Source organism: Bos indicus x Bos taurus, chromosome 7, assembly GCF_003369695.1.
Source record: "Bos indicus x Bos taurus breed Angus x Brahman F1 hybrid chromosome 7, Bos_hybrid_MaternalHap_v2.0, whole genome shotgun sequence".
In the NCBI taxonomy this organism is placed as follows: domain Eukaryota; kingdom Metazoa; phylum Chordata; class Mammalia; order Artiodactyla; family Bovidae; genus Bos; species Bos indicus x Bos taurus.
In genome coordinates this window covers 83,227,160-83,250,556 of record NC_040082.1, presented here as the reverse complement: position 1 = coordinate 83,250,556, position 23,397 = coordinate 83,227,160, and the positions used below count along the sequence as shown (strand labels likewise).

At 43.1% G+C, this 23,397-nt stretch overlaps 1 protein-coding gene across 7 annotated transcripts in view; it reads right to left on the bottom strand.

The window, feature by feature from the left end:
* The window catches only part of GRAMD2B (GRAM domain containing 2B), a 119,889-nt gene that overhangs the window by 22,159 nt on the left and 74,333 nt on the right, over positions 1 to 23,397 (bottom strand). For all 7 annotated transcript variants that reach the window (XM_027547002.1, XM_027547001.1, XM_027547004.1 and 4 more), the window contains exons 2-5: positions 7,624 to 7,743; positions 4,587 to 4,698; positions 2,044 to 2,110; positions 1,020 to 1,123 (exon numbers count right to left, since the gene is read on the bottom strand). In XM_027547002.1, coding sequence (XP_027402803.1) covers positions 1,020 to 1,123; positions 2,044 to 2,110; positions 4,587 to 4,698; positions 7,624 to 7,743 — 403 coding nt within the window. The remainder of the gene's footprint in view (positions 1 to 1,019; positions 1,124 to 2,043; positions 2,111 to 4,586; positions 4,699 to 7,623; positions 7,744 to 23,397) is intronic.

Below are 23,397 nucleotides of genomic sequence, written 5' to 3'. Positions count from 1 at the left end.
GGTCACGCAAACCCCAGGTGTTTCTTTGCCTCCTTGTTCTGCTGGCCTGGCTGAACTGTGTGATGTGACGTCATAGCTCAAAGGGAAAGAATGTCAGTGGGAAGGAATAAGCTTTTTCCTTTCTTACATCAAACTCCCAAGGGCCTTGTTTTAAAAGGCGGTGCCCTGGGAAAACTACCAACTCCTTCAGGCTCTTCTCCTTAATGGCTCAGGTATCATGGGACTCTGCTCCCCCAAATCTGTATTTAGTGAGAAGGAAAAGATGTCAGTCCGCGTCTACTGGAGATTGTATGTGATTCCCAGACCAGGACCAAAAAGCTCCAAAGCCTGCTCATTTTGTATTAGTGACAAAGGGAGCTCTAATAAGTAGCTTATTTATAGGCCTGTTTACCTAGATTTCTCCTGGTAACTGTGTGAATATGGTGTAAAATTTTTTTTTTAAAGAACTGTTTTGGGTTTAATGTATGTCTTTGAAACAAATTCTCCATATGAAGAACTTTGAGTGTGCTGGTGACATCTTGGTAAAAAGGATTTAAGGCAGGATTTTAGGAGGGATATATGTATGCAAGGAAAAGAATGAAAAGAGTGTAAGTTAGGGAAAAAGAGAAGTTTGTGTCATCTAGAGGCATTTAGGGGGCTTCCCAGGTGGCTCTAGTAGTAAAGAACCCGCCTGCCAATGCAGAAGACGGAAGAGACACTGGTTCTATCCCTGGGTTGGGAATATCCTTTTGAGAAGGGCATGGCAACCTACTCCATTATTCTTGCCTGGAGAATCCATGGACAGAAGAGCCTGGCAGGCTATAGTCCATGGGGTCACAAGGAGTCAGACACGACTGAAGAGACTTAGCACTCATGCAGAGGCATTTAGAACCTGTAGTATTTGGGACTACAGTAAAGGAAACTTGGTATAAAGGTATCATAATGACACAAATATTTATAAACATTGTTACATTTAACAATTAATACTAACAATATGTAAGAAAATGCAGGGTTAGTTTTCTTTTTTAAAAAATACTAACCTTAGTGTCTTTTCCAAAGACCTTGGAATGAAAACAAATCCAGTTTTCTGATACAAAGAGCTTCCCTTGGTATAATATTTCTTTCTGTAGAGCACACGTAAAACCTGGGAAGATATACACAGGTATAACATCATTTACAATTTCCATTTAAGATGAAAATTGTATATATCTGTTGATGCCTCAGGGATGGGCAGATAACACACTCATGCCCAAAAGATCTCTCCCCTGCTTTTCCGTCATCTTTAGTGGAATGAAGCTAGGAGATGAGAGTTTGTTTTTTAATTCCAAGTCTTACAAACTTCAGTATAAACATCACAACAGAAAGGCAAGTCTGTCATTGAAGATGAGGGTTCAGAATGGTGCTTCAAAAATCTCCGTTTGGGGACGTGTGTCACCCTTGTGCTAATGTTGACACTGCTGCCTGCCCCTCCTTCCCTGGGATGGTCATAATGACTCTTTTGAAATAGATGGTCTCATTGTGGGAAGAGCGCATGACCCACACCTTCCTGTGTGGAGACCATGGCAGGAACCCAGCACGCTGCCTTAGCCTTGTGTACTGAGGGAGGCTGGAATGGAACCCTGGGTCCCTCTGCTCCCAGGAGGAGACAAGCAGGTGCTGAATGGCGTGCTGGGCCGGGTGTTTAGGTGTGACCGCTGAGCCCTGAACAGTGCAGGGGTCACCATGTCTGTCGACCTAGGTCTGTGTTGCTTTCTTCCAGTCTGGTCTTGCTTGGTCTTGTTATCCTAAAACTCAGCACAGTCTAATCACAATGCATGTTAGCACGAATATGGAAGGCGAGGACATTCTGGAAACCTCTGGGATAACTCTGTATCACATGGAGGGAGTCAGTTCCCCATTCTCCTCTCTTATCTCTCAAGGTGCTGGGTGAGAGCTGAGTGAGGTCAGCATTACTGTCACATCATGACTTTCAGAAACCTATTCCCCTTGGTGATTCAGTCCCCAGGCTCTTTCACCCCCAAAACCAATTAGCATCTTTTCAAAGTCAACCAGGTCAGAACTTACTTTGTCTCAAAGGTTCCTCCGTGGGGACATCTAGAAACAGTTTGTGGAAGTGCATGTTTGCTTTGTCCTACAAGGAAGACAAAACACAGACAGAAGTCACTGTTCTCGGCATTCTTGTCAAACATAAACAAATTTTAACTTCAATCGAAATTATATAACAAGTCTCCCCACTCTTAAATAAAGAATCTTTAGGAATTCCTTCTCCCTGATCTTATAGTCTCCAACACAGTCCTTCAGGGAAAAACAGTGGAGGTCACAAAGGTTTCATTTTCCAACAAGATTAGTGACCTGCTGACTCGACATGTATCTATAATCATGAAGTAGCTGGTGGGCAGCTTTCTGCAGAAGTGGCTGGACAAGGGTATCCCTAATAAGAAATGAGGTACAACTGTCAGAATCTCACCAGGTAGTGTGAATCCCAGGGCACTCAAGATCCCAGTGAGTACTCTCAGAAGAGGGTAGTGGTTAAAAGCTCTGTATCAGATAACCCTGAGTTTAAGTCTTGGCTGCACCTCTTCTGTGGTATGTGATCCTGGCCTGGTAACTTAACCTCTCTGGGCCTCAGTTTTCTGTATCTGCGTCAGAAGGATGTCCTAGGGCTTAAATGGGGTGATATATCTCCAGGACCTGCTCTGGGTGTGTCCCTATCACTATTACTGTGGTGAAGGTATTTCCTTAACCAGTGTTGGGGGAGATGACAAATAGGGTTTCACATGAAAGATTTAGCTCTCCAGGGCAGTGAAAGGCCCAAGAGTCTGAAATGCTACAAATCACTTCATCTTCAAGGCACCTGTTTCCAGTTATGATAACAATGTACAGACAGCACTTTACAGCCTGTAAAGTGAAAGTGAAGTCACTCAGTCGTGTCCGACTCGTAGCGACCCCATGGACTGCATCCTACCAGGTTCCTCCGCCCATGGGATTTTCCAGGCAAGAGTACTGGAGTCGGGTGCCATTGCCTTCTCCTTTACAGCCTGTAAAGGGCATTCACAAAACACCACTCCCAGCTCTACAATAACCTGGGAACTGATGTTCGTACTGCACCGTCCACTCCCAGCTCCACAATAACCTGGGAACTGATGTTCATACTGCACCGTCCAGGGACCTGTGCCTCAGGGACACTTGGGGACTTAACTGGCTCCACACATCTACTGAGAGGTAGAGCTGGGCCCTCTGTCCACAGGATCACGCTTCTTCAAAAGCATCCAGCAGGCAGAATCTTATGAGCAGAAAAGAGATGCCACAAATTGGCCCTTGATGATTTACTATCTAAACTAGAAGTGGTCTCAATGGCATAAATGGTCCTAGTATGGCCACAAAGGTCATTCATACGACAGACAGTCCCCTCGAGACAACTAATTCATGGATGAACACTTCACATAAAGTAGGTTCGCTCATGCTGCTTCTTGGAGTACATCTGGCATCCAGAAAGTTCCCTCTGATTAAAGCTAGACGTTGTTCTAAAACTTATGGTTACCAGTGGGGAAAGTGGGGGTGGGAGGGAGGCATAAATGGGGAGATTAGGATTGACATATACACACTATTCTAAAGAAACAGATAACTAATAAGAATCTACTGGATAGCATAGGAAACTCCAATATTCTGTAATGGCCTATCTGGGAATAGCATCTAAAAAAGTGGATATATGTATAACTGATTCACATTGCGGTTCAGCAGAAATGAACACAACACTGTAAATCAACTATACTCCAGTAAAAATTTAAAAAGCTAGGTGTTCTCTCAGAGCTTTGCTGAGATTTTCTTTTTAATGGCTACAGTGAGTACTGGCTGCATGCTTGATTTAAAAATATCTGGGCAATGAAATCTTCAAAAATGTGGATAAAAATCAAATTAAAAAAAGGCAGGGACTGATCTAAATTAAACATGACATGATAAAGAAATGCAATGCATGGCTCAACTGGATTCTAGAGAGTGGGGGGAAAAACACCTCTGTAAAAGACATTGACTACTGGGACAACTGTGGAATCTGAAAATGGATTTTACGTTAGTAATATCTTCATAAATTTACTATTTAGTTACATTTCTCGGGTGAGTCAACAGTTTCTTGTTCTAGTTGTTAGGAGACACATATTCAAGTATTTTAGGAGTAAAGTGTCAAAAAACCCCAGTATGTCATACTCTATGCCACAGATCTGTCTGGGTATATTCTTCTGGAGAAGAATCATCACCCTGCTCCAGGCTTTGCTCCTCTGTGTGTACTTGGGAGGCCTTCTATTCACACAGATGCCTTATCAGGCTGTAACTGCAGTGTGAGGATGTCACAGTTCTCCTGCGCTTGGCTAATTATTAGACAAGCACATGAATCTGGGTTGGCCCCTGCTCTCTGGGTACTTGTCAGAGTACGGGGCCACAGTGCAGGACTCACTACCATTCAGCACATGCTGGGAGGTCAGCTGTGAAATCCCTTGTTCTCTAAATCTGTACCAGTGTTAGTCCTGGCCCTTGCGTTCCTTCCTCCAGCTGGCTTCAAATCAATGCCCCTTTTGCCCTCTGAGACGATACACATCTCGTTCCTAAATTACCTGGCTTGAAGATGAGGACTTTTTCCTTTCAATCTTAGAGTCATTCTTGCTTTCAGTTTTACAGTCGCTTTTCTCATTTGCTACAGGGGCCCCATCGAAACTGGATTTTGACCTGAGGAAAGAAAATCCAGGGAGTCTATAAAATGAAATTTTTTATGCTACCCACTAATTTTATTACTACATCTTAATTATCATGCCAGCTCACAACAAAGCCTTTCATTGGTTTTTCTCTTCTAGATATCAATGACCACTCAGTACTCTAAGGGCATTTACCCAGCAAGTGATGTGGGTGACGGGGTGATTTCAGCAGCTGGTCATCCCAAACTGCAGAAATCATATCTTATGGAAGAAAGAAGTATTGATCGAGCTGTGAAAGTAATTATATCATCTCAAAAGTACGTCAAGCAGTATACAGAGTAGTACTGGAGGCCAATAATGGAAGCTGCAGCTACAGTTCAATCCAGGAATATTTGGTTTCAAAATTCTGTCAATACTTCTCAAGTGTTAATTCAGTGAGGTGCTGCATTAAATGCATCAGAACAGACAAGACAGTCTTTATCCTTAAGGAGCCTGTGCACACATCAAGCATCTCTTTAAAAAGGCAGGATGTGATACAGCATCAAAACAATGCCTATCACAGGCGTTAGGAGGAGATACAGAGACAATAAGTCCAACAGGAGGGAAGAGAAGAGACCAACAGGACAACATGGGTTTAATATACTTGGCCTAACAGTATGAGCAGGAACTGGGTATGAGGAAAAGAGAGACAGATCATCACAGAGTGGGAATAAAGAAGTGAAATCATGATAAAAAAAGACCATGTTTGGAAGTCCTTCCTTTGTTCTCATAAGGGCAGAGGTCAGAGCTCCCCGACTTCTTTCCAAAATGATTCCAGTCCTGCTTCTCCATTTGGGTAGCATTTGCATCTTCAACCATACAGCAAAACACAGCCATGTCAGTGTGGATTGAGTGCATGACTTTTAGAGGTATATGCATGAACAAGTTTCGTGATACAGCTATATAGATTTTTTTCTGTTTCTTGGGGGGAACATGGCACATGAAATTCATGATTCCACAACAGGATTCTTTAGATCAAGGTGCAGTTAAAAACAATGTTTGGTTCAAAGTGAATTTAAGAAGACTCTTAAGCAATTGGGGTGGCATATGGGTGTGACCCAGAAATAGAAATGAAGTTAGAGAGACTTTAGGCTCTGGTTTTCTCAGCTATGAGGCTATGGAGCATGCAATGCCCCAGGCCTCTGCCAGCCCCTACAGTTTGTGTCCAAGATACTATCATTCAATTCAAGGCACAGAGATTTGGATTCAAGTACTGGCCATTGAACCAATTTATGGATATAAATGCCTTTAGAATTCTAGGAATTATTTAAAAAAAAAAAAAAAAAAACTATGAGTAAACATTTGTACTCTACTTGAAAATAAAACTTTTTACAAATGTCAAATTACCTATTATTTATATTAGCCACTAATTTGAATTTATCACCTCTATTGATTCAAATTAATAAATGTTAATGGTACTGTCAAGGCAATGATCAGACCTTTCGAAGAACTGTCGCAAATGTGACAGAAGGGCCATTGTGCCCTTGGTTCCAAGTGGCACAGGCAGAAGGGTTTGTCTGCACAGCACTGGCCTGAAGTAAGGGTGGGAGGGATGTTCATTTACACACATGATTTCTTTGTGCCTTTTCAACTTCTCACTTCTTACAAATGACTATGAGCAGGACCTGAAGCCTAGTGCAAATATTTTTATTCAAAAATTCAGAACTTCCAGACAGTGAGAGCAGAGCCTTCAACCAAGTGCAGAGCTCTCTGCACTACACAGATCAGACTTTGGAGAAGTTTCACAAGCCCTGGTGTTTGGTGTAAGACGATGAGTGTATTAGTCTCGTGTAAAGCCTGGGGAAGGTGGAGTTACATGTGTAGTGCATTTCAGAGCACCTGTGGTAGGCAGTCAATGGTGCCGAAAGTCACAAGAAACAATGGGCTTTATGTCTTTGCTGAGTAAGGCAGGATGCTCTGACAGGAAAACAGCTGCAGAAAGAACGGTTGAAAGTGAGATGCGCCACAACAGACTTGCAGAAAAGATGGAGAGAGAATTGGGAGTGGGAGAAAAGAACACGCAGGGGGCACAGTAAAGACTTATGCTTGGTCCTGAGTGAGGAATAGATTAGCAGAGAAGACGTGGGCTGGGGTGGCCAGGAAGGAAGGGAAAAGTAGGAGTTATTGAATCATCCTTTAGCAGAGGCCCAAAGTCGTAGAAGGCAGCAGTTCTGACAGTTCTAATAAGGGGAAGAGAGCTATCACTCCACTCGGTGTAGATGAACGGCCGGAGTTACTTGTGATTGATCGTTGGCTTAACCATTCTCCTTTAAGGGCAGAAAAGCAACTTGAAATTCCTACTTCTTTCTTCCATGTGAAAAAAAGCACGTAATTGGTGCCCCTGAGAGTGATGCGGAGCAGAAGTCCATGTCTCAAACCTCCTCTCTCCTCACAGTCCCACGATCAAACTGAGCCTGGTTTCCAGCACTGGCCCCCGGAAACAGGCAGTGCACACCCTGCCCAGGGATCCCGGGCAAGGCTTTTTCCCTCCTCTCATTTCTGCAGCTGCCAGGGAAGCGAGACGGCAGCTGTGCACACCCAAAGGCTGAGCACACAGTTCAGCCGGGGTGGCCTCATCAGTAACGCTGCTAGTCTTTCCAGGTGCTTTCTAACTCTGTGCCACCCAGGCTTTATCACGTAGCAAAATCAGTGCTTAAGAAAGGGGCAGAAAGTTTGCAGAAGACTGGGGTGGGAAGGAGAAGAGAGACTGCTAGGAAGAGCTCAGAGAGAAAGCAGGTGCCAGTGCCTGGATGTGAAGGAAAAACACCTCACTTCTCTCTCAGGGGTGTTCCCTGCCTGTAGGAGAGCTTTCGTCTTAGCCACCACCATAAAACTAGAAATACCAGCTCTTTCCAGCAACCCCTCCCTCTGAAAAGCCAAAAAAAAAAAAAAAAACAGAGGGAGTCATGTGAGGACTCACCGCAGGGAAATGGTTCTCTTCTGGTCCTGGGACTCGGCTTCGCTGGATGGGGTGGGAGACAGCGCTCCTGGCGACCTGCATACCTTCTTTTTCTCCTCCACACCATTCTCAGCCTCTGAGCTGGGGAAGAGAAAACGCTTCACCTTAGACATCCAGGGTGGGGAGGATGGAAAGACGATGACGTGAGCTCACTTTTCTGAGAGTGGAATGACTTTCAATCCTGCGACAGGCTGAAGTCAACAAGGACAGCTGTGCCCTTCCCATCCCTCCATTCTGGCCCCTCCGCTGGTGCCAGAGAAGGAGGAGCTCTGGGTCATGCTGGCTTCAGACACACCTGCAGGTTTACATGGAGGTAAATGTCCGACTTTGTAGGGACTCGCTGGCTCCCCGGTCTGTCGCCCATGAGCCCTGTACTGCCTGGCTCAGCCCTGCCCAGCACGGAGGTGGCAGATTACCTGGAGGCTGGGAGGGCCTCTTGAACCTGCTCACGTGTGGCCTCCTGCCAGGTGTGAGTTGTCCCCCAGGAGCCCCCACCCGTTTTGTTTGCATTTGTCACTTATCATCTTTTGTTGTAGACCTATAGGACTTGGCTTGGGTGGTTGCTAATTTTACCAAGTGCCTCTCTCAGCAATTACTATCTCTAATCCACACCACCACCTAGGCTAGGTGGGAATTACTACCCCCATTTCACACAGGAAGAACCTGAGGCTCTTACATGGTGAATTACTCACCCCAGTTCATAGAACTGGCCTGTCTGAGTTGTGATTCAAACTCAGGTCTGTCCATCTGAGAGGCCTTTGTGTAGAAGGCCATACTCAAATTTTCTTTCTTTGCATTCATCCATCCCCCCAACCACCTAATCTATCCTCTGAACCCTCTTACTAGTTCTGTGATGTGGAAGCCCCAGGCTGGGGTGAAAATCTCATTGATCTTTATACTGACCTCAGGGTCTAGGACAGTGCTGGTATGTAATCGTGCCTAATGGGCTTTCGGAAAACTAGGTCTGACCTTGGTGAAAGAGGGAGAAGACGGGACAGTAAGTCAGAGGGCCACATGCTGAACCATTAAGGATGGAGGAGGGCCAGTGCGGTGGACACAGGAAAAAAGTTCCCACAACCTAGTCAAGGAAATTGAATAAACCAAAAAAAGAAAAAGAAATCCACTTGAGAGTCCCTCTTGAAGTAGGGAGACAAAGTGTGTGTGGAACTTCAATAATCCACTTTAGCATTCCTTCAAATATTTACCAACCTCTCTGAAGGGTCAGATTCAGGCCCATCCTGGACAGCACCTTTGTGGACTCAGAAAGAGCCATGCCCAGTCAAAGGCACCCAGGAAACGGTGCTGTCTGTCTGATTTAGCCCAGTGGACACATGGCCTGCCAGAGAAACGGTGCCCCTCGCTCTGGGCAGAAAGAGCCCAGTGCCAAGACTTGGAGGAAGCATTTTGCTTACTGTGGTCATTTGCTGGTGTTGATCAATATGGGATTGACAATTACTGATTCTGTAATGTCTATGGCCAATTCAATTTGGGGTTTTTGTTTACTCAAAGATGCTAAGGAAACTCAAGCAAGCTAATTCCTAACACTGGTGAGATGATTCTTGGAGGCACCCCTTAGCCCAGAGGTCGTCTTGTCAGCAGCAGACTCTAACTGCTAGAATCCGAAAAACAGAGACTTGCCTGTGCTTGAGTGAGGAGGGCGTAGGGGAAGAAAGAAACCACTTCCTCAGTGCCTCTCAGTCACCGTAAAGTTACCATCAGTGAAGCTGAACTCTCACTGACAAGGCAGATGAAATAACAGGTCTCACTTAAGTCATGAAAACAAGGAAATCACTTTAAAAAACAAAACAAACAAACCAGAAACAAGAAGATAAGGTTCTTTCAAGGACACTGACTATAAGAATTAACTAAAAAAAAAAAAAAGCCAAGTCAAGGATCCTTTTCTCTCAACAAACACTTGTTTATGGGTCCCTGCTGGCCCTGCTGGTGAGACGGATAAATGAGTTTCCATTTTAAGGAAGCAGAGAAGCGGGAGAAGATGCTGGGAACAGGGGATCCATCTTCACCAATCTTCTCCAATCTCGAACCCAATTTAAGCATCAGTTATGGGCCCTGAAACCTTCTCAGTAGGGAGTTTCTGAACAATTGCCATAGAGAGACAAGGGTGGCAATGCTTGGGAGATAAGACAGACACACTTATACTAACCAAGTCTGACTTCACCTGCTAGGCAGTAGCATATGTATTACCAGCTACCACATTGAAACCAGTGATGGTTTCAATAATACACTGCCACACACTGTTACACAATCTATAAATTAAAAAACCAGGTTGACAATCCCTATCAACAGTCTGATATTCCTTACTTCCTGGACCTCATTAGTTTGATGATGAGTTGATTCAGACTTCACAATGTTTCAGAATTAGAATTTTTATGTGGAGTCCACTATTATTCCTCCTGGAGAGTCTCTGAGTTTAGAGTAAACTCAACACCTCTCTCCTGTCATTTCTATCTCCCAGGCTCTTTGCCTCTCCTGCTGAGGCTGTGTTGTACTCAGGCACCATCACATCTCAGTGACGATTAGGTTCTGTCTCAGGTGAATGATTATACTGTATCTCAGATAAATGCAAACAAGTGCCTCACTTTGGTTCAGTCCAGGAAGCTGTGTTCCTTCCTAACTACAGTGATAAACCTGTGTTTGTCTCCCTTCAAGTTAAATTAGTCTAAGCTTGGGCATAAAAAAGGTCACTAAATTCCTTTATGGTAGTACCAGTGAGATAGTTTTACATCTACTATCATTTAAAAAACTCCCTGATTATCATTTCTCGAAACCACAGTCTTGCCCAGCAAAGGTTAAGAAGGGACCTGAAGATAGCATATGTTTCACCAGAAAATAAAATCCTGGAAATTGGATGGTCATGATTAAGGTCAGGTGTGTGAAAGCACAATGACACGGAAACCCTGTGCTGAAAAGTAGGCTGCCCCTGGACTTGCCAAGATCTGTAGCCTCAGACTTGCTCCTAGTATGCTGCCTGCTTGGCGACCCCGTGGCTGGTGGGCAAGAGTGGCTAGTACTTGGGAAGCAGAGCGATGGGCTGCAGGGACAGAGGAGGACCCTGGGGACCACTGTTCAGCAGCCATACGGTAACCAGAATCATAGTAACGGGAAGCAGAAAGCAGCATGGGGTACACAAGGTGCAGGAGCTGGTGATGGAAATCAGTACCTCTCCAAGACCTCTGAGCCTCTCCCAAGTGCAAAGCAAACTCAGTCTAGTCTGGGAGCAAACTAGATTTTGTAAGTCAGGAAGAATGGTCTTTCATTTACAATTCTGATGTAAGTATATCTTTATCTGGAAACGTTACATTGTATTTATCTATTGACATATTTATTCCTGAACAGGTACTAGAAGCACAACAATACAATTCAAAGTTACAAATGGAAAAACAAATCTCCCCTGTGCCCACCCCTGTTTCACGGTCACCCTGTTTCTCTGCAGAGGCACCTACTGTTCCCAGCTCCTGTGTATCCTTCCAGGGAATCTGAGTGCCCACGAGTGTGTGTGTGTTTTAAGCATAAGTGATAGCATGCTATTCTATACCCCTGACCCCCTTTTTTTCAACGTACGATATCTTGGTACTCTTTTCCTATTAGTACCCATAGAGCTTCCTCATTCTTTTTAATGACAGCATAGAGTTCCACTGTAATGGCTGACTTATAATTTAACCAGTTCCTTATTTATGGGCATTTAGGTGATTTCACTCTTATCATAAATACAAACATTACTAAGAATGTTCTCGTATGTTATTATGTGTGAATACATCCACAGGATAATTTCCTGGAAATGAAACTGCTGTGTTAAAATGTACACAAATAAAAAAATTTTTATAGTTATTGTCAAATTGCCTTTAGTAAAGGTTTTGTGACTCACACCCATAATATGTATCAGAGTTTACACATTTCTAACAAAGTGTTAAACTTAAAAAAATAATCCAGAGTGCCTAGCAGGTACCTAGCACAGAGAATAACAATCTTACCAATGACTAGTGTTAAAGTTTTTTTTTTTAAACTGCTAAAATTTTTGATCTCTACAAATGTGAGAGGTAAAAAAAAAAAATCCCATTATAGTTTTGATTTACATTTCTCTTCTGATGAGTACGGTTGAGTGTATTTTCATATGTGTTCTTTATTTCCTGTTTTGCAAATTAGCTATTTGTATGTACATTTTGCCAATTTTTCTGATGGGCTGCTGATAGAAACATTTAGGGAAAACAATTCTGGTTATAACTGCATCACCAAATTCTTGGCAATATCCTGGAATTGACCTTTTAAATAAATAAACATTTAGAAAAGTTAAATGGATATTAGAGGTCAGCATAACGTTAAAATAAAACATTAATGACAAGTTAACTTTTCCTTTTTTCTGGATAGGCTTACTGGCAGATTTTAAAAAGAAAAGCCAAAAACATAGTATTCTTTGGTTTCAGCAAAACCTGTGATGAAACCTGACAGGCTTCCAGCTCGGGATGGAGAACAGGAGCACAGGTGTTTGCCTCTCCTTTCTGAGGCCTATTAAAATGAGAAATAATAATCCTGCTTACAATAATGGTGGGAGACCATCCACAGAAGATGATTTCCCCATATATCTGGAAAATGAAAGTGAAGTACAACATGAACTCATGCAGCAAAGCAGAGGAAGTCGTATTTTAGAATTTGGGCATCAGTGGAAGATAAGAGAATAGCAACCTATTTCTCAGAATCCAATAAGGTGCTATAAGAGGAGGATGTAAGAAGTGTGGAAAACATTAAACAAAATTAAAGGTGTGTGTGTAGGTGCTCAAAATCTCTGCCCATCCTCCAACTCACCACCCTCACCCTCCAACTCACCACCCCCTGCCCGACCTCAACACCGAAATGTCAGTCAGCTACTCAGCCTGTGACAAAAAAAAAAAAAAAATTAGAAAGGTTGTCAATTTATTTTTTTAATATAAATTTATTTATTTTAATTGGAGACTAATTACTTTACAATATTGTAGAGGTTTTGCCATACATTGACATGAATCCACCATGGGTATACATGTGTTCCCCATCCTGAACCCCCCTGCCACCTCCCTCCCCATCCCATCCTTCTGGGTTATCCCAGTGTACTAGCCCCGAGCACCCTGTCTCATGCATTGAACCTGGACTGGTGATTCGTTTCACATATGATAATATACATGTTTCAATGCCATTCTTCCAAATCATCCCACCCTCACCGTCAAAAGATTGTCAATTTAAAAAAATGAATAATTTAGCAGCAGGAAATCGGGGTACCTAGTATGGAGGGTGAAACCCCAGAATAAATCCCTTCTCTTTTTTCCATTTTGAACAAAGTGGTCCCAAGCTAAGTACCAATTCCCTATCCATGTTCTATTGAACTACTCTAATTCCTCATCTGACCCCCCATCGCCCACCAGTCCCTCATTCTTACATATGAAATGACAGCAAAGGATTGCTAGACCCTTGAAAAAAATCTGAAGTCTTAAAGAAAAGACCAGGATAAACCAACAAGAAGGTAAAACCCCTAGAAAACTGACTTCAGAGAACAGAAGAAAATAAACAAGCAAACAAGAAAAACAGAAACCCAAAACCTTCTAATTAATATCTTCAGAGAGAAGACGGAACTCATAAAACAGACCACAGTATTATGCAAAAGGACTGAGTTCAAATCCTTAATAGCCTACAAAGCACTTCCAGATCTGCCCTCTCTGCCCCTCTGGATTCCTCTAACTCCCTTTTCTCAGTTTATGCTCCCACAAGAAAATCTGTGCACTGCCTGTTCCCTCTGCCTAGAGTGCCGTTGTCCCCATTAAGGGCAACACATAATTTTCTCTCTCCTTTCCCTAAGTCATTACTCAAATATTATGTTCTTAAGAAACACCTGAGGTAACAAGGTAAATTTGGCCTTGGAGTACAGAATGAAGCAGGTCAAAGGCTAATAGTTTTGCCAAGAGAATGCACTGGTCATAGCAAACACCTTCTTCCAACAACACAAGAGAAGACTCTACACATAGACATCACCAGATGGTCAACACCGAAATCAGATTGATTATATTCTTTGCAGCCAAAGATGGAGAAGCTCTATACAGTCAGCAAAAACAGGACCAGGAGCTGACTGTGGTTCAGATCATGAACTCCTTAATGCCAAATTCAGACTTAAATTGAAGAAAGTGGGGAAAACCACTAGACCATTCAGGTATGACCTAAATCAAATTCCTTATGATTATACAGTGGAAATGAAAAATAGATTTAAGGGACTAGATCTGATAGACAGAGTGCCTGATGAACTATGGAATGAGGTTCATGACATTGTACAGGGGACAGGGATCAAGACCATCCCCAAGAAAAAGAAATGCAAAAAAGCAAAATGGCTGTCTGAGGAGGTCTTACAAATAACTGTGAAAAGAAGAGAAGTGAAAAGCAAAGGAGAAAAGGAAAGATATAAGCATCTGAATGTGGAGTTCCAAAGAGTAGCAAGGAGAGATAAGAAAGCCTTCCTTAGTGATCAATGCAAAGAAATAGAGGAAAACAACAGAATGGGAAAGACTAGAGATCTCTTCAAGAAAATTAGAGATACCAAGGGAACATTTCATGCAAAGACGGGCTCGATAAAGGACAGAAATGGTATGGACCTATAGAAGCAAAAGATATTAAGAAGAGGTGGCAAGAATACACAGAAGAACTGTACAAAAGGGATCTTCATGACCCAGATAATCACGATGGTGTGATCACTCACCTAGAGCCAGACATCCTGGAATGTGAAGTCAAGTGGGCCTTAAGAAGCATCACTACTAACAAAGCTAGTGGAAGTGATGGAATTCCAGTTGAGCTATTTCAAATCCTAAAAGATGATGCTATGAAAGTGCTGCACTCAATACGTCAGCAAATTTGGAAAACTCAGCAGTGGCCACAGGACTGGAAAAGGGCAGTTTTCATTCCAATCTCAAAGGAAGGCAATGCCAAAGAATGCTCAAACTACTGCACAATTGTACTCATCTCACATGCTAGTAAAGTGATGCTCAAAATTCTCCAAGCCAGGTTTCAACAATACGTGAACCGTGAACTTCCAGATGTTCAAGCTGGTTTTAGAAAAGGCAGAGGAACCAGAGATCAAATTGCCAACATCCACTGGATCATGGAAAAAGCAAGAGAGTTCCAGAAATACATCTACTTCTGCTTTATTGACTATGCCAAAGCCTTTGACTGTGTGGATCACAATAAACTGTGGAAAATTCTGAAAGAGATGGGAATACCAGACCACCTGACCTGCCTCTTGAGAAACCTGTATGCAGGTCAGGAAGCAACAGTTAGAACTGGACATGGAACAACAGACTGGTTCCAAATAGGAAAAGGAGTACGTCAAGGCTGTATATTGTCACCTTGCTTATTTAACTTCTATGCAGAGTACATCATGAGAAATGCTGGGCTGGAAGAAGCACAAGCTGGAATCAAGATTGCCAGGAGAAATATCAATAACCTCAGATATGCAGATGACACCATCCTTATGGCAGAAAGTGAAGAAGAAGTAAAGAGGCTATTGATGAAAGTGAAAGAGTAGAGTGAAAAAATTGGCTTAAAGCTCAACATTCAGAAAACAAAGATCATGGCATCCGGTCCCATCACTTCATGGCAAATAGATGGAGAAACAGTGGAAACAGTGGCAAACTTCATTTTCTGGGGCTTCAAAATCAGTGCAGATGGTGAGTTCAGCCATGAAATTAAAAGATGCTTACTCAATGGAAGGAAAGTTATGACCAACCTAGACAGCTTATTAATAAAAAGCAGAGAAATACTTTGCCAACAAAGGTCCATCAAGTCAAGGCTATGGTTTTTCCAGTAGTCACGTACAGATGTGAGAGTTGGACTATAAAGAAAGCTAAGCATCGAAGAACTGATGATTTTGAACTGTAGTGTGGGAGAAGATTCTTGAGAGTCACCTGGACTGCAAGGAGATCCAACCAGTCCATCCTAAAGGAAATCAGTTTTGAATATTCATTGGAAGGACTGATGTTGAAGCTGAAACTCCAATACTTTGGCCATCTGATGTGAAGAGCTGACTCATTTGAAAAGACTCTGATGCTGGGAAAGACTGAAGCTGGGAGGAGAAGGGATGGCAGAGGATGAGATGGTTGGATGGCATCACCGATCAATGGGCATGAGTAAACTCCGGGAGTTGTTGATGGACAGGGAGGCCTGGCGTGCTGCAGTCCATGGGGTGGCAAAGAGTCGGACACGACTGAGCAACTGAACTGAACTGAATGAGACCTATTTATGTAATCAAAGGGTTGGAAAATAGCATCAAGATACAGAAATCTGAAAAGAGAAAATGTAAGAGGGAAAAACAAGACATGTTTAAGCCAGGTACTTCCTTATCAAATGAACAGGAATTCTAACAGAAAAGAAAAAAAGGAGAAGGTATTATTAAACAAAAAATATGAGTGGTAAAGAGGTCAAAGAAGGGCAGAGGTTCCTAACTTCTTATTCTAAAAAGTTGGGAGTCAAATTAACTTCACAAGATATTTTGGTCAGGGTGTTTTTTAAAGAGGCAAATGCATGAAAATAGGAAGGAGAAAGTGATATGCAGGAAGAGAGGCAAGCAGGGAAGTTAGTATAAATGAGTTGACACGTTCCATCAAAACAGGAAGCTGAGAAAGTAGAGAATTAGTAAGCAAGACAGAACAGGATGCATACATTTTTATAGATAATGAAGTAACACTACCACTAAAATCAAGCACAGTTAAAAGTTATTGGGGAGGCAGATGAAAAACTTAGTAGTTTGTTTTTTTCTCTGGAGTAAGGCAGCAGAAAGAAGCAAATTAAACTGTTGTTAAGTTTGGTTCTTAATGAGAGAGGGCTGTGTTTAGACTTTATTTGGTTGGTTGCTGCTGCTGCTGCTGCTGCTGCTAAGTCGCTCCAGTCGTGTCTGACTCTGTGCGACCCCATAGACGGCAGCCGACCAGGCTTTCCCGTCCCTGGGATTCTCCAGGAAAGAACACTGGAGTGGGTTGCCATTTCCTTCTCCAATTCGTGAAAGTGAAAAGTGAAAGTGAAGTCGCTGAGTCGTGTCCGACTCTAGCGACCCCATGGACTGCAGCCTACCAGGCTCCTCCGTCCATGGGATTTTCTAGGCAAAAGTACGGGAGTAGGGTGCCATTGCCTTCTCCTATTTGGTTGGCAGTGGGGATTAATTGAAGATTTTTAGACAGAAGGGATGAAACGATGAAGATGAGATATTACTCAGTGCTTACCTCTTCTGGCACATACAAGGGGCCTGATGATACACGTGCTCATGGAGGGTTACACTCGCATCAATGTACAAGAACAGGGAATGGGTGCAGGTGGGGGCTGGAGACAGTGAGAACACAGAAAGGCAGATGGGGGAGGAGTCCGACCTCCAGAGAGGCAGACACTGGAGAGATAATTGAGAGATAACACCAGATCAAGTGGGAGAACAAGCAATGAAGAGGAACATCCAAGATAACCCAAAGGTTATCTGGGGAGTGGAGAAGATCAGCACCACCAGGGCTAGTTACAGCGAACACAAGAAGAACTGTAGTTTTGTGGGAGTGATTTTGCAAATCTAGTTTGCCATATAATAGACATATATTGGTAGCAGGTAAAAAAACTATATATGAAAACCAGCAGAGCCCAGAGAACAACAAAAAGATACTGTCTTCACAGAGGAAGGTTTCTTTCAGTTGGAAATGATTTCTGTTGAGTCCCAAGCACACTGCCATAGCGAGTGAAAGTGAAAGATGCTCATTCATGTCTGACTCTTTGTGACCCCATGGACTATACAGTCCATGGAATTCTCCAGGCAAGAATACTGCAGTGGGTAGCCTTTCTCTTCTCCAGGGGATCTTCCCAACCCAGGGGTCAAACCTAGGTCTCCTGAATTGCAGGCGCATTCTTTACCAGCTGAGCCACAAGGGATGCCCAAGAATACTGGAGTGGGTAGCCTATATGTTCTCCAGTGGATCCTCCCGACCCAGAAATTGAACCAAGGTCTCCTGCATTGCAGGCAGATTCTTTACCAACTCAGCTATCAGGGAAGTTCTAAATCTTAGCTGCAATATCAGGGCTGGAGGAGTGGCTGAGCACAGACCACCAGCTGGCCCCAACATGGCCCTATAACCTGTTTCATTGTTCCATGAACAATCACATTATTCATTCCTACCTTTATACCTACTCCCAATTCTATTTTCAGCATTACTGGTTGGGGCATAGACTTGGATTACTGTGATATTGAATGGTTTGCCTTGGAAATGAACAGAGATCATTCTGTTGTTTTTGAGATTGCATCCAAGTACTGCATTTCGGACTCTTGTTGACTATGAAGGCTAGTCTATTTCTTCTAAGGGATTCTTGCCCACTGTAGTAGATATAATGGTCATCTGAGTTAAATTCACCCATTCCAGTCCATTTTAGTTTACTGATTCCTAAAATGTCGACGTTCACTCTTGCCATCTCCTGTTTGACCACTTCCAATTTGCCTTGATTTATGGACCTAACATTCCAAGTTTCTATGCAATATTGTTCTTTACAGCATTGGACTTTACTTCCATCAGCAGTCACATCCACAACTGGGTGTTGTTTTTCTTTTGGCTCCGTCTCTTCATTCTTTCTGGAGTTATTTCTCCACTGATCTCCAGTAGCATATTGGGCACCTACCGACCTGGGGAGTTCATCTTTCAGTCTCCTATCTTTTTGCCTTTTCATACTATTCATGGGGTTCTCAAGGCAAGAATACTGAAGTGGTTTGCCATTCCCTTCTCCAGTGGACCATGTTTTGACAGAACTCTTCACCATGACCAATCTGTCTTGGGTGGCCCTACATGGCGTGGCTCATAGTTACACCAAGTTAGATAAGGCTGCGGTCCATGGGATCAGTTGGGTTAGTTTTCTGTCACTGTGGCTTCCCAGGTGGCTCAGATGGTAAAGTGTCTGCCAGCAATGCAGGACACCCAGGTTTGATCCCTGGGTTGGGAAGATCCCCTGGAGAAGGAAATGGAAACCCACTCCAGTACTCCTGCCTGGAAAATTCCACGGATGGAGGAGCCTGGTAGGCTACAGTCCATGGGGTCACAAAGACATGACTGAGGGACTTCACTTTCACTTTCTTTCTTTTTGTGACTGTGGTTTTCATTCTGTCTGCCCTCTGTTGGATAAGGATAAGAGGCTTATGGAAGCTTCCTGATTGAGGGGGACTGAGGGGGAAACTGGATCTTGTACTGATGGGCGGGGCCACACTCAGTAAATCTAATCCAATTTTCTGTTGATGGGTGGGGCTGTGTTCCCTCCCTGTTGTTTGACCAGAGGCTAAAATCAGGTGGAGGCAATGAAGATAATGGCCGGTGCATGCACTGCTGCACTCAGTGCCCCCAGTCCTGCTCAGGGGGGCCACCACTGACCCACGCCTCCGCTGACGACTCTCGGACACTCATGGGGAAGTCTGGGTCAGTCTCTTGTGGGGTCATAGCGCCTTTCTCCTGGGTCCTGGTACACACAAGGTTTTGTTTGTGCTATTCAAGAGGCACAAGATATAGAAAAGGCAGAGGAACCAGAGATCAAATTGATCCTTTGGATCATCGAAAAAGCAAGAGAGTTCCAAAAAACATCTACCTCTGCTTTATTGACTATGCCAAAGCCTTGGACTGTGTGGGACACAATAAACTGTGGAAAATTCTGAAAGAGATGGGAATACCAGACCACCTGACCTACCTCCTGAGAAATCTGTATGCAGGTCAGGAAGCAGCAGTTAGAACTGGACATGGAACAACAGACTGGTTCCAAATAGGAAAAGGAGTACATCAAGGCTGTATATTCTCACCTTGCTTATTTAACTTATATGCAGAGTACATCATGCAGAATGCCAGGTTGGATGAAGCACAACCTGGAATCAAGATTGCTGGGAGAAATCTCAATAATCTCAGGTATGCAGATGACACCACCCTTATGGAAGAAAGCGAAGAAGAACTAGAGAGGCTCTTGATGAAAGTGAAAGAGGAGAGTGAAAAAGCTGGCTTAAAACTCAACATTTAGAAAACAAAAATCATGGCATCTGGTCCCATCACTTGATGGCAAATAGATGGGGAAACAGTGGAAATAGTGACAGACTATTTTTTGGGCTTCAAAATCACTGCAGATGGTGACTGCAGCCATGAAATTAAAAGATGATTGCTCCCTGGAAGAGAAGCTGTGACCAACCTAAGCAGCATATTGAGAAGCAAAGACATTACTTTGCCAACAAAGGTCCATCTAGTGAAAGCTATGGTTTTTCCAGTAGTCATGTATGGATGTGAGAGTTGCACTATCAAGAAAGCTCAGCGCCAAAGAATTGATGCTTTTGAATTGTGGTGTTGGAGAAGACACTTGAGAATCTCTTGGACTGCAAGGAGATCCAACCAGTCCATCTAAAGGAAATCAGTACTAAATGTTCATTGAAAGGACTGATGCCGAAGCTGAAACTCCAATACTTTGGCCACTTGATGTGAAGAACTGACTCATTTGAAAAGACCCTGATGCTGGGCTGGGAAAGATTGAAGGTGGGAAGAGAAGGGATGACAGAAGATGAGATGGTTGCACAGCATCACTGATTCAATGGACATGAGTTTGAGCAAGCTGTGGGAGTTGGTGATGGACAAGGAAGCCTGGTGCTGCAGTCCATGGGGTCGCAAAGAGTCGGACACGACTGAGTGATTGAACTGAACTGAATTCTGTTTTCCTTGATTTTCTTTCAAAGCCTAAGGCAACTCACAATAACTTTAAAGCGTGTTCAAATATTAAGATTTTGATTCTGAAAGAAGAGAAGCCCAACTCAAACTGGCTTATGTTTTTATTTTTTAAAAAGCCACCCACAAGGGCTTCTGTCACTGCTCGAGGATGAAGTTAACAGTAGAGAAGAGCTGCAGCTGCAGACACAACCTTGGAGACACGCAGCAGTGATCTCCAGGGTCTCCCTCTCCAAGTCTTCTGGGACATCAATGCCCCATTCATCCCCCTGAGACACTGCCTCCATTATGTCATGCCCCTGTTCCAGAAGTAACAACGGCTTCCTATTGAGCATCAGAATGAGGCATCTGGATGTGAGTCAAGACTCTCCAGAGTTTTGCAGTCTCTCTCTACTTTCTAAAATGATTCCTCCATTCCAGCCATGTTGGGCCTCTCACCATGGTGGTTTAGTCGCTAAGTTGTGCCTGACTCTTGCAACCCCGTGGACTGTAGCCTGCCAGGTTCCTCTGTCCATGGGATTCTCCAGGCAAGAATACTGAAATGGGTTGCCATTCATTTGTCCAGGGGATCTTCCCAACCCAGAGATAGAACTGGGGTCTCCTGCATTGCAGGCGGATTCCTTACTGATTAAGTCACCAGGGAAGCCCATAGCCTTACTTATGTATTTCATCCTTCCTCTGTGTATGGCTCTTGGCTCGTCTAGCCTAGACTGTCCTTTCTGCTTCTTCCTAACGACCCACAACTATTCATTGTTCCATGCCTAGGACATGTCCCTCTTGATATTAGCCCCTATCTCTTTACCTCTAATGTCTGGACGTAAAAAAATTATGTAATTAATATTCATTGACTGGACAATTTTGAGTATGTATAGAGTTCAGAACAATAATCAGCACTGGAAAAGGGGCTTGAGCTTAAATTTAATCTCAAGAACTATGTACAAAACTCCAAGTGTGATTTTAAATTCTGTTGGAAGAGGACCAGGCTGAAGATGGAAGAGGGGAGAAAGAAAGTCATCTTTTCCTTTCATTGATTCATTGATTTCCTTTCATTGATTGTGTGCAAACTTATCTTTCAAAATGATCATTAGTTAGGTGAATAATAATTTGAAATATATGAAAACTGACTGTCTTCATTGTTGGAAGAAACAATTGTAAGCAAAATCATAATCAAACTAAGTAACTTCTCGACAGTGGTATTTTGACGCCAAGCACAACTGGAAAACAACAAAAGAAAGTGACAAGAAAATGAATCAAGGAGACAGCAATTGACTTTTCCAATTTCCAGGAAAGGTAGATTGATGCTGCTGATAGTTCTGTTTTGTTATTTATACCCTCAGCATGTAAACACAATTTTGTATAGTACATTGCTCATGCTAACAAAGTTTCTAAAATATATATATCTCCTTCAAACTAATAATCTTCCCAGGGGCAAGAACTTTAAATATTTTTTTGTATTTCTATCTCTACTCTTGTTTTGAAAGTGTTCTTCCACCAACTGACACTTTTAATATACCTAAGATACGTTAAAGGAAATCTATTTAATTAAGGCTTTGGCCAGAAGGAAGTGTTTGGGAACGACTTAGATTTTTAAAAGTGTAATGAGAAACTTACCAAAACAGAAAGATAAGAATGAAAATTTCAGGTAGGGCATGAAATGCAGGAAATTGCAGCCCACTCCAGTACTCTTGCCTGGAGAATCCCATGGACAGAGGAGCCTGGCTGCCTACAGTCAGTGGGGCCATAAAGGGTCACACACGACTCAGCAACTAAACAACAACACAGGATTAACAAATTTTCAGCTATTATGGCAAATATTCAAAAAATCATAAATATCAAATAAGATTGGAAATTACTCAGGTACTATTGATTCAGTCAGTTCAGTCGCTCAGTCGTGTCTGACTCTTTGTGACCCCATGAACCGCAGCACACCAGGCCTCCCTGTCCATCACCAACTCCCGGAGTCCACCCAAACCCATGTTCATCGAGTCGGTGATGCCATCCAGCCATCTCATCCTCTGTCGTCCCCTTCTCCCACCTTCAATCTTTCCCAGCATCAGGGTCTTTTCAAATGAGTCAGCTCTTTGCATCAGGTGGCCAAAGTATTGGAGTTTCAGCTTCAACATCAGTCCTTCCAATGAACACCCAGGACTGATCTCCTTTAGAATGCACTGGTTGGATGTCCTTGCAGTCCAAGGGACTCTCAAGAGTCTTCTCCAACACCACAGTTCAAAAGCATCAATTTTTCGGTGCTCAGCTTTCTTTATAGTCCAACTCTCACGTCCATACATAACCACTGGAAAAACCACAGCCTTGACTAGACGGACCTTTGTTGACAATGTAATGTCTCTGCTTTTTAATATGCTGTCTAGGTTGGTCATAACTTTCCTTTCAAGGAGTAAGAGTCTTTTAATTTCATGGCCGTAATCACCATCTGCAGTGATTTTGGAGCCCAGAAAAATAAAGTTTCTGTTTCCACTGTTTTCCCATCTATTTGCCATGAAGTGATGGGACCAGATGCTATGATCTTAGTTTTCTGAATGGCAAACCACTTCAGTATTCTTGCCTTGAGAACTGTAGATTAAGCACACACAGAAGAAAACTAAACCCACTGTCAAAAGAACCCCATTAAAATCCAGAATATATAAAAAAAGTTAAGACCTCTATTTTGGGTTTTTCAGAAGTAAGTGGAATCCTTCTCACAGCAGATCAGTTTGGAACCCCATTTTAAAGGAACAGAGGATCAAGAACTGGGAGGATGAGGCTTGCAGGCAAAGTCATAAAAACTTTACAGTATGCAAAGAAGGAGGAAAAAAAAGAACAAGTGCTTTGTATCAGGAATGCCAATGAGAAGGTATCTGTAGTGTTAGAATCTGGGAGGTGAGTAGGACTACAAAGAACTGGGTGTCTGAGGTGCTGTCCTTAAGCCTGGAGGGATGAGGGTGCAGCTGAGCAGAGGAGTTCTGAGTCTGCAAGAGACTAACAGAGCCCTGCCACGGTCTCCTGAAATGAG